General features: G+C 46.3%; 1 protein-coding gene across 2 annotated transcripts in view; it reads left to right on the top strand.

The window, feature by feature from the left end:
- CIDEA (cell death inducing DFFA like effector a) overlaps positions 1 to 12,170 on the top strand; it is an 81,216-nt gene that overhangs the window by 32,143 nt on the left and 36,903 nt on the right. For both annotated transcript variants that reach the window (XM_063923435.1, XM_063923436.1), the window contains exon 3: positions 3,880 to 4,026. In XM_063923435.1, the coding sequence (XP_063779505.1) occupies positions 3,880 to 4,026 (147 nt within the window). The remainder of the gene's footprint in view (positions 1 to 3,879; positions 4,027 to 12,170) is intronic.

Raw genomic sequence — 12,170 nt, 5'->3', positions numbered from 1 at the left:
AGGTACCCCTCCTACAACAGGGAAAGGGGTATTACTCCACGCTGTTTGTGGTACCGAAGCCGGACGGCTCGGTGAGACCGATTTTAAATCTGAAATCATTGAACACTTACATAAAAAGGTTCAAATTCAAGATGGAGTCACTCAGAGCAGTGATAGCGAACCTGGAAGAAGGGGACTATATGGTGTCTCTGGACATCAAAGATGCTTATCTCCATGTCCCAATCTACCCTTCTCACCAAGGGTACCTCAGGTTTGTGGTACAAAACTGTCATTATCAGTTTCAGACGCTGCCGTTTGGATTGTCCACGGCACCACGGGTCTTTACCAAGGTAATGGCCGAAATGATGATTCTTCTTCGAAGAAAAGGCGTCTTAATTATCCCTTACTTGGACGATCTCCTGATAAGGGCAAGGTCCAGAGAACAGTTAGAGGTCGGAGTAGCACTATCTCAGGTAGTGCTACGTCAGCACGGGTGGATTCTAAATATTCCAAAATCGCAGCTGATTCCAACAACACGTCTACTGTTCCTAGGGATGATTCTGGACACAGTCCAGAAAAAGGTGTTTCTCCCGGAGGAGAAGGCCAGGGAGTTATCCGAGCTAGTCAGGAACCTCCTGAAACCAGGACAAGTGTCAGTGCATCAATGCACAAGGGTCCTGGGAAAGATGGTGGCTTCTTACGAAGCGATTCCATTCGGAAGATTCCATGCAAGAACTTTTCAGTGGGATCTGCTGGACAAATGGTCCGGATCGCATCTTCAGATGCATCAGCGGATAACCCTATCTCCAAGGACAAGGGTGTCTCTCCTGTGGTGGTTGCAGAGTGCTCATCTTCTAGAGGGCCGCAGATTCGGCATTCAGGACTGGATTCTGGTGACCACAGATGCCAGCATGAGAGGCTGGGGAGCAGTCACACAGGGAAGAAATTTCCAGGGCTTGTGGTCAAGCATGGAAACGTCTCTTCACATAAATATCCTGGAACTAAGGGCAATTTACAATGCCCTAAGTCAAGCAAGGCCTCTGCTTCAGGGTCAGTCGGTATTGATCCAATCGGACAACATCACGGCAGTCGCCCACGTAAACAAACAGGGCGGCACAAGAAGCAGGAGGGCAATGGCAGAAGCTGCAAGAATTCTTCGCTGGGCGGAAAATTATGTGACAGCACTGTCAGCGGTGTTCATTCCGGGAGTGGACAACTGGGAAGCAGACTTCCTCAGCAGACACGACCTCCACCCGGGGGAGTGGGGACTTCACCCAGAAGTCTTCCACGTGATTGTAAACCGTTGGGAAAAACCAAAGGTGGACATGATGGCGTCTCGTCTCAACAAGAAACTAGACAGATATTGCGCCAGGTCAAGGGACCCTCAGGCGATAGCGGTGGACGCTCTGGTAACACCGTGGGTGTACCAGTCAGTGTATGTGTTCCCTCCTCTGCCTCTCATACCCAAAGTATTGAGAATCATAAGAAGGAGAGGAGTAAGAACTATACTCGTGGCTCCGGATTGGCCAAGGAGGACTTGGTACCCGGAACTTCAAGAGATGCTCACGAAGGACCCATGGCCTCTACCTCTAAGAAAGGACCTGCTCCAGCAGGGACCTTGTCTGTTCCAAGACTTACCGCGGCTGCGTTTGACGGCATGGAGGTTGAACGCCGGATCCTGAAGGAAAAAGGCATTCCAGATGAAGTCATCCCTACCCTGATCAAGGCCAGGAAGGATGTAACCGCGAAACATTATCACCGCATTTGGCGAAAATATGTTGCGTGGTGTGAGGCCAAGAAGGCCCCTACAGAGGAATTTCAACTGGGTCGTTTCCTGCATTTCCTGCAAACAGGACTATCTATGGGCCTAAAATTAGGGTCCATTAAGGTTCAAATTTCGGCCCTGTCAATATTCTTCCAAAAAGAACTGGCTTCAGTGCCTGAAGTTCAGACGTTTGTCAAAGGGGTACTGCAAATACAGCCTCCTTTTGTGCCTCCAGTGGCACCTTGGGATCTCAATGTAGTGTTGAGTCTCCTAAAGTCACATTGGTTTGAACCACTCACCACTGTGGAATTAAAATATCTCACATGGAAAGTGGTCATGCTGTTAGCCCTGGCTTCAGCCAGGCGTGTCTCAGAATTGGCGGCTTTATCATATAAAAGCCCTTACCTAATTTTTCATTCAGACAGGGCAGAACTGAGGACTCGCCCTCAATTTCTCCCTAAGGTGGTTTCAGCGTTTCACATGAACCAGCCTATTGTGGTGCCTGCGGCTACTAGGGACTTGGAGGACTCCAAGTTGCTGGACGTAGTCAGAGCCCTGAAAATATGTTTCCAGGACGGCTGGAGTCAGAAAATCTGACTCGCTGTTTATCCTGTATGCACCCAACAAGCTGGGTGCTCCTGCTTCTAAGCAGACGATTGCTCGTTGGATTTGTAGTACGATTCAGCTTGCACATTCTGTGGCAGGCCTGCCACAGCCAAAATCTGTAAAAGCCCATTCCACAAGGAAGGTGGGCTCATCTTGGGCGGCTGCCCGAGGGGTCTCGGCTTTACAACTTTGCCGAGCAGCTACTTGGTCAGGGGCAAACACGTTTGCTAAATTTTACAAATTCGATACCCTGGCTGAGGAGGACCTGGAGTGCTCTCATTCGGTGCTGCAGAGTCATCCGCACTCTCCCGCCCGTTTGGGAGCTTTGGTATAATCCCCATGGTCCTTACGGAGTTCCCAGCATCCACTAGGACGTCAGAGAAAATAAGAATTTACTTACCGATAATTCTATTTCTCATAGTCCGTAGTGGATGCTGGGCGCCCATCCCAAGTGCGGATTGTCTGCAATACTTGTATATAGTTATTGTTACAAAAATCGGGTTGTTTATTGTTGTGAGCCATCTTTTCAGAGGCTCCTACGTTTATCATACTGTTAACTGGGTTCAGATCACAAGTTGTACGGTGTGATTGGTGTGGCTGGTATGAGTCTTACCCGGGATTCAAGATCCTTCCTTATTATGTATGCTCGTCCGGGCACAGTATCCTAACTGAGGCTTGGAGGAGGGTCATAGGGGGAGGAGCCAGTGCACACCAGCTAGTCATAAAGCTTGTACTTTTGTGCCCAGTCTCCTGCGGAGCCGCTATTCCCCATGGTCCTTACGGAGTTCCCAGCATCCACTACGGACTATGAGAAATAGAATTATCGGTAAGTAAATTCTTATTATTTATCCTATGGATACTGTGGACTTGGGAGAAATAGAGTTATCAACAGTAGGTCTACCATAACTATTATTTTGTTAAGATGATAGGTAGAATGTGACTTGTTGCTGTGGGCATCTTCTCCACTTGTACACTTCACTCTTGAGAAAATTTGATACATCCCTGATTAAGTTCACTTATGCTTGGTAGGGCAACAAGTCTTCTAAATGCCACAAAGGAAGTTGCAGCAGTAGCCTTTGTGGACTTCCTTCATTAGTGGTCAGCCATGTTGTGCCAAAATGGTGAAACAGCTAATGTACCACTTTTCCTCAAAAATACCCTAATGTGTTGCTTATTGTCAAAAGCTGGCCAACCACCACCACACCAACTGTCCTCCAACCATCCAACTAGTTAACTTGGTTGGAATGAAATCTGTAATGTGCTCTCAAACTCCGGAAAACAGACTAAAACGTTCAGTCAGGTTGGTTAAATCTGTTTGTTTTAAACAACTTGTCTGAACAACCGTTTTGTCCGTTTTCCAATGTTTGGGAGCAGATGGCTGATTTGCTCTCATACTTTTACCAGATTTTAATTTCAACTAACCAACTATTTAAATAGTTGGATGAAAGTTGGTCTGATGTGTGGCCAGATTTAATTTGTAAATTCCATACGAGTGCAATATTTTAAGTATCCATTTTTTTTTATTTCAGGCCATTGAAACTCTGTTTATAGCTGCTAGCGTGGTGACCTTAGTGCTGGAGGAAGATGGCACTATTGTTGACACTGAAGAGTTCTTCCAGTCTTTAGAGGACAACACACACTTTGTACTCCTTGAAGGACGGCAGAAATGGACACAAGTATGTGTTATGTTTCCAGGAATAGAATGTGTAGGAACTCAGATCATGCACTATAAAAGTATTCTGGCGCTTGACCATTACAGCAGTAGGGACTGTAATGACATTGTATTCAAATACATATACTTTAATATGGAATTTGTCTCCCTTCGGCAGCTATAAAAGCTTCCACTCTTCTTGGAATGCTTTCCACAAGATTTTTAAGTGTTTCTGTGGGAATTTGTGCCCATTCATTCTGTAGAGCATTTATGAGGTCCGGCATTGATGATGGATTAAAAGGCCTTGCTCGCAATCTCCATTCCAGTTCATCCCAATGGTGTTCAATGGAGTTAAGGTCAAGGCTCTGTGCGCGCCAGTCTAGTTCTTTCACACTGAACTCCTCAAACCATGGCTTTGTAGTCCTTGCTTTGTGCACTGGGGCACACTCATGTTGGAATAGAAAATGGCCTTCCCCAAACTGTGGCCACAAAGTTTGAAGTATAGCATTGTCTATAACATCTTGGTATGCTGAAGCATTAAGATTGCCTTTCACTGGAGATAAGGGGCCTAGCCCAAACCCTGAAAAAACAATCCCATACCATTATCCCTCCTCCACCAAACTTCACAGTTGGCATAATGCAGTCAGACAGGTGATGTTCTCTCGGCATCCTCCAAACCCAGACTCGCCCATCTGACTGCCAAACAGAGCAACGTGAGTTGTCACTTCACAGAACACGTTTCCACTGCACCACAGTCCAGTGTCTGTGTGCTTTACGTTACTCCATCCAATACTTGGCATTGGACTTGGTGATGTCAGGCTTGCATGCAGCTGCTCTGCCATGGAAACCCATTCCATTAAGCTCCTGTCGCACAGTTTTTGTGCTTACATTAATTCCAGTGAAAGTTTGGAACTCTTCAGCTATGAAATCAGCAGTGTTGGTGATTTTTACGCACCATGCGCCTTAACAGTTGTAGACCATGCTCTGTGATTTTACGTGGTCTTCCGCTTCATGACTGCTGTTCCTAAACTCTTTCACCTTCTAATAATATCACTTAGTTCACTGTGGAGTATCCAGCAGGGATGAAATTTCACGAACCATCATGTTGCCACTATCACAGTACCATGCTTGAAGTAACTGAGCTCTTCAGAACGACGCATTTTGTATCACAAATGTTTGCAAATGGAGACTACATGGCTATGCACTTTATTTTATGCACCTGTGGCAACGGGTCTGATTGAAACACCTGAATTCAATAATTAACAGGTGTGGCTAAATACTTTTGTCCATGTAGTGTGTGTACGATCAGGGGTGACCTTGCACCTTGTTCTGAGAAATGCAATCTTTTGATCACTTACACAAACATTTTAGTATAGTAGGGCACACTATAATACACATACTGTCATTTTAAGGCTTATTTTGTCTTAACTTTTCCTCCTACGGTGATGAAGTCTGAGACGAAAGTGATGTCTTTATTATACTCCTTGTAGTAGGAGAGTTTTAAAAACTGATCCACACAAATATAAAAGTGTGTGCACTTAAACCAGCCATAGATATCTTCTCGTCTCTTTTTTTCTTTTCAATTAAGTATGTTTTGTTTGCTGCATACTTCCTTTCATAACTCCCAGTCACCTTTTTTATAGAATTTTTTTCTCTCTTACGTTCTAGAGGATGCTGGGGTCCACATTAGTACCATGCGGTATAGACGGTCCCTTGGAAGCCATGGGCACTTTAAGAGTTTAATAGTGTGGGCTGGCTCCTCCCTCTATGCCCCTCCTACCAGACGCAGTTTAGAAAATGTGCCCGGTGGAGCCGGTCACAACTAGGAGAGCTCCTAGGAGTTTTTCTAGTTTTATTATTTTTTAAAAGCGTTCGGTACAGGGACTTTGGGGGGGGGGGAGTAGGATCCAACCCTAGAGGTTAATGACTCCTATCTCCACTGACAGGACACTGAGCTCCTTAGGGTGATGATTGCAAGCCCACGAGGCGACCGCTCACTCCCGCAGCACGGCCGCCACCCCCTAACAGAGCCAGAAGATGGAGTGGTGAGTATGACGCCGGTGCCCCGGTAAGCGGGTCACCGGCGGGAAATGGCGGCATAAGGGTAGGAGCGCAGCTCTGACAGGCTGCGCTCCGGAGGGCTCAGCGGTACTTGTAGGTCTTCTGCAAGCGGCACATCTTCTGAAAGATCAGGCCATTCAAGTTCAATTGGACAATGTAATGACAGTGGCCTACATAAACCGACAAGGTGGAATGAAGAGCAGAGCTGCAATGTCAGAGGTAACAAAAATCATCCTCTGGGCGGAAAAGCACGCTGTGGTGCTGTCGGCAATCTTCATTCCGGGAGTGGACAACTGGAAAGCGGACTTCCTCAGCAGACGCTTTCTCCATCCAGGACAGTGGGGCCTCCACCCAGAGGTGTTCGCAGAGGTGACAAGTCTTTGGGGCGTACCTCAAATAGACATGATGGCCTCCCGCCTCAACAAGAAGCTTTGGAGGTACTGTTCCAGGTCGAGGGACCCACAGGCAGTGGCGGTGGACGCCCTGGTAACTCCGTGGGTGTTAAGTCAATGTATGTGTTACCTCCACTTCCACTCATCCCAAGGATTCTCAAACTAATAAAAAGAACAAGAGTTCAGGCGATCCTCATTGCTCCAGACTGGCCAAGACGGGCTTGGTACGCGGATCTTCTGGAGTTACTGTTGGAAGATCCGAGGTCTCTTCCTCTTCGAGAGGACCTTCTGCAACAGGGGCCGTTCGCTTATCAAGACTTACCACGGCTACGTTTGACAGCATGGAGGTTGAACGCCAGATCTTAGCTCGTAAGGGCATTCCGAACAAGGTTATTCCTACCCTGATACAGGCTAGGAAAGTAGTAACGTCTAAACATTACCATCGAATTTGGAAAAAGTACGTGTCTTGGTGTGAATCCAAGAAGTTTCCTACGGTGGAGTTTCAACTAGGGCGGTTTCTCCTCTTTCTGCAAGCAGGTGTGGATGTGGGCCTGAGGTTGGGCTCCATAAAAGTCCAGATTTCGGCTTTGTCCATTTTCTTTCAGAAACAATTGGCTGCCCTCCCTGAGGTTCAGACTTTCCTAAAAGGGGTTCTGCACATCCAGCCTCCCTTTGTGCCTCCTACGCACCTTGGGATCTTAATGTGGTGCTGCAGTTCCTGCAGTCGGATTGGTTCGAACCTTTACAGGAGGTTGATGTCAAGTTCCTTACTTGGAAGGCGGTCACACTATTGGCATTAGCGTCTGCTAGACGTGTGTCGGAATTGGGGGCATTGTCCTGCAAGAGCCCCTACTTGATTTTCCATGAAGATAGAGCTGAGCTCTGGACGCGTCAGCAATTTCTTCCAAAGGTTGTGTCGGCTTTTCATATTAACCAACCTATTGTGGTGCCAGTGGCTACTGACTCATTTACTTCAAAATCCTTGGATGTTGTAAGCGCTTTGAAGATTTATGTGAAGAGATTTTCTCGTCACAGAAAGTCGGACGCTCTGTTTGTCCTTTTTGATCCCAACAAGGTTGGGTGGCCTGCAGGGGTGTATTTAGGGGTCCGAGCGCCCCAGGCAAAGTAAAGGACTGGTGCCCCCACGCCCCAATTTTGAAATAGGGAAGGTACGTGTGCCAATAAAGGGGCGTGGCCACTCAATAGTACCCAATACAAATGACACAATAGTGTGCCTTACTCACATTACACAGCACAGTAATGTACAGTACATTATTCACGTTATGTTACACAGTAGTACCAGGGGCATCTCTAGAGAAGAGGGGACCCATGTAAAGACTCCATGTTTGGGCCCCCTCCTCTCTCGTAGCCGTCACTGCTGTTGCTAGCGCTCTGAGCGCTGTAGACTCTGTCACAGTGCCAGAGTCTACAGCGCATACGCAGGACTCTGAAAAATGGCCACTGCGCCGTTTTTTCAAAGTCCTGCGTATGCGCTGTAGACTCTGGCATTGTGCCAGAGTCTCTAGTGTTCAGTTCGCTAGCAGGGGTGGTGATGGCTACAGGTGAGGAGGGGATGGACTCTGGAAAGGTAAGTATAGGAGAAATGGGTGCAGTGTGTGTGGTGTGGGCCCCCTGGACTCAGGGGCCTGTGTGCACCGCACATACTGCACCCATTATAGATACGCCACTGAGTACTACCCCTTATACACATTATGCCACACAGTAGTGCCCATATATATGGGAAGGCGTGCATGCTCCTGGGAAAGTGGGCGTGGCCTCACAATTTACATTAAACAATAAATATATAATCACACCCCCTACACATGCACACACACAATTAGCAGCCTTAAACACAATGGCCCTCATTCCGAGTTGATCGCTCACTAGCTACTTTTAGCAGCCATGCAATGCATAGTCGCTGCCCACGGGGGAGTGTATTTTCACTTTGCAAGAGTGTGAACGCCTGTGCAGCCGAGTGGTACAAAAACATTTTGTGCAAAACAAGACCAGCCCTGTAGTTACTTATTCTGTGCGATGATTGCTGCGACGAAGGTCACTGAATTGACATCAGATACCCGCCCTGCAAATGCCTGGACACGCCCTCATTTTTCCAAACACTCCCAAAAAACGGTCAGTTGACACCCATAAACGCCCTCATCCTGTCAATCTCCTTGCGTTCGGCTGTGCGAATGAAATCACCGCTAGAAGCAGTGCAAAACAACAATGTTCTTTGTACCCGTACAATGCACGTGCGCATTGCCATTGTTAAAGTCGAAAAATATTGTAATGCATATGCCTTGTACTAACCCCATGCACATGCCCGCTGCTCGTGCACTCAGTCCTCCGTGCGTGCACATATCCGCAATTTGCGTAGGATCGCTCCTGCGATCATGCGCGTGATATGGTTATTTACGGCGGAGTTTGTGAGCATATAGCGTGTAATTAGAACATTACATATTTAACCCATATAGCGTACATTTTAGATATAGTTCCCCTAGACCATGTCAGCGAGTATTGATCGTTTAAACAGTTCCTGGACAGAGAGATTCGCCTTTGCATGATAGGAAGGGTCAGATAAAGGTTGGAAGGTGATGTCTAGTATCCAGCTGTAGGGTATTTTGAGGGTAACATTCCGGTGTTAGTTATAGAAAGATCACTTGTTCCTGCGTATAGTTTTATGTACAAAAGTAGAATATGAACATTAACTGTATTTACTGTATTTTATGTATGCGGCTGGAATCCAGAGGATACCACCCACAAGAGCAGTTGGGGAAAGACATCGCCCACCCTTTCAAATCCACCTATGACCTTTGCTGTAATGTAGAGACACATCCCTGTGTCCAATGGACAATGAGATTACAGTGACCATTGTATTGTGTATGCATGTTGTGTATAAAAAGACCATTGTTGCCTGGCCGGTCAGAAGACTCTAAACGCTATCTGTATGACCAGCGGAGGACCGAGCCGGGTTGCGCTTGCGAACATTCTCACGTATGTATATTCTCTGTAGCCATTATTCTGTTTAGATTAACTTGTTAGCCTGTAGTGTATGATTTGTATTGTTTTTACCTTTTGGAATTAATCCACGGAGGCCTTAGAACCCTGTGGTTGCAACTACAAATCAGTGTTGTGTTTTCACTTTCCTGCATGGGCTTTTAAGGTAGATTTATCTGTATAAGGTGTATAAGCATTGATAACGTGTACGCACTGCGGGTACTTTGTATCGCCAGCGCTACTTAAGGTTTAAAGGTATTACATCATCACAGTACTTTGCTGTTAAGGGTTTAAAGTATAAGCGTATCCTTACATTGTATCATTAACAAGGTTTAAAGGTTATCCATCGTGTGCGCGCTCGTTGTGTGTACTCCGTACACTCAGCGCAGCGTGTGTACGCCAAGTGCGTACCACGTGCAGGACTCTGTGTACGCAAATAGCGTACAAAGTGCGTAGCACGTGCTTTTAGTTTAGCGGCCATACCGGCTCCACGGTAAAAGTGGGCGGAAGGGTATCCCCTGTAAACCTTCTCTTGGTCGGGGGATACAAGTGCTGATTAGATAAGCGTCTGCCCTGCATGGTTTGAAGGGATGCTGGAGGGATCCGTAAGGTAAGAACGCAAAAGCTATTTTTTTTTTTTAAAATCTGAAAAATTTCTGTTTTGGCGCCAAATGCGTACGCAACACACGCACACACCGGTATTTTGTACTTTGCATATCTGCTCACACTATTGCCATAATCACTGATTACTAGATTTATTTTGACCTGTACTGGAAAATTTGTTGCTATTTAGTTAAAATATAGAGTTAATATTTAAAGAAGTAAGTATAAGACGCACACGCAGCCTGGCCTAGTTGTAAAGGTTTATACAGCAGAAACTGTGTGTGTGTGTGTGTGTGTGTGTGTGTGTGTGTGTGTGTGTGTTAAGTAAGTGATTATAGTTAAATATCGCTTACATTTATAGAAGTGTGGGATTTGTAGTACTGCGGACGTACGGCCTTTGTACACGTGTCTCGGACAACGTTCGGGGCTGCGTACGCAACGTAAAGGCCTACACATGTGGCGTGTTTACGCAACGTGCGTACAGGTACGCCCACTAAATACAAATCACACAATAGCATTGTTTCAGTTTAGGCGATACGGTAGCAACGCGATAATAGCACAAATTTGTTCAGTTTCCAATATTTAGTTTAAAAGAACCTTCTCTTTGTCACCTCTGGGACTAGGCTGTTTTATCTGAATGAAAGTTAATTTTCTGTACAGAAAAACCAAAGTGTATATGAGTGAACGAGCGTGAGTGTGCAAACAATAAAGGTTTTGTGAACCCAGGGAATTCGGGATCCCGTAGGAGACCACATCAGGTGAGTGGACACTTGGTGGCGTGGGAGTGGCTTGCTCACGTTAACATTGATTAGAGTACAAAGGAGCAATTAGTGTAACAGCAGACCAAGAGGTCAGCGAAGTCAGAAAACCGCTGACAGTCACGCGAAGCTCTGAATACCGTGGCCTAAAATGTCAGCGGTGAGTTGTATAGAGAGCGCAGCCCCGGGGGTTAGCATAGTACCCATATAGGCCTGTTCTGAAAAGCTCCGGCTGAGGTTTCGCAGCCTGAAAAAACGATTCCATTGGTCTTATAGCGGATAAGTAACAGTTACTTATACGCCATGCGATTGTACCGCGCGTTAGTTTGTGCAATATTTAGTTCAACTTGATACCCATTACGCCATTTGCGTAAAATCGCGGGATCATAGACGCTAATTGTAGCACACGCAACGTGATTTGTGTAACAGTTTTTTTTTCGCTGGTCACTCAGGAAGTCTCCAACGACCAATATTTACTGGGAAGGGTAAGTCACTCCCACACACTCTCAGTAAATAGGTTACATAGGGCCCTAGGTTGGGTACGACCGGTGCTGAGGACAGTGCTTAGGTGTATTTGCCAACGTGGGCGTGAGTGGGTGAGAGCGCTCTGAGAACTTTCACCGTTGCCTTACCACTGAGTATTTAGTTTTTTTGTAGGAATTAGCTGAGAAGGCAATACCTGCAAAAGAATGGGGGCCAGTTGCTCAAGTAAGGGACGATCAACCAGGGTTCAGGTTGATATTCCGTGGCCCAAAGGGTCGGCGAGGTACATAATGTGTGATAAATATGGATCACACGCAGAGGTTTTATGCAATGAATGTGAACGTATGACTGCGGAAGATAGGGAACCATTCCCTAAGGTAGGCAGTTTTAGTCCAGAGGTGTTGCAAAATTTAAGGAGAAGGATATGTCTAATAAAATCCAGAAAACAAAGGATTAGACATACAGATTGTTTACATTTATGGCAGCAGGAGGGTGATATGCAAAGGGGATTAGCTCAAACAGCTGGTTCCAACCCTAGCAGGAAACTGATAGCAACTGCACCACCACCACCGTACATTACAGGAGAGAAAGTGGCTACAGAGAATGGCATACTAATATATGATAAGAGTGAACTTGATAAATGTATTAATACTAACCCGTGCAAGTTGTATCCCATCTTAAACTTCCCTCAGGACTGCGACCAAAAAGATGAGCCCAGCACGATATCGGCACTCTCTCTAGCAGCCACCATACAAGACACACAAGTGGGCACGGCCCAACCAGTAAGAGCAGTAGCAAAGGCCCCTAGCGGAGGGACAGGTGAGGTCGTGTCCACAGGTAAGTACGGTACAGTACATTATGCAGAATCAATTGCACCT

Source organism: Pseudophryne corroboree, chromosome 5, assembly GCF_028390025.1.
Source record: "Pseudophryne corroboree isolate aPseCor3 chromosome 5, aPseCor3.hap2, whole genome shotgun sequence".
Taxonomy (NCBI): domain Eukaryota; kingdom Metazoa; phylum Chordata; class Amphibia; order Anura; family Myobatrachidae; genus Pseudophryne; species Pseudophryne corroboree.
This window is presented reverse-complemented; position numbering and strand designations above follow the sequence as displayed.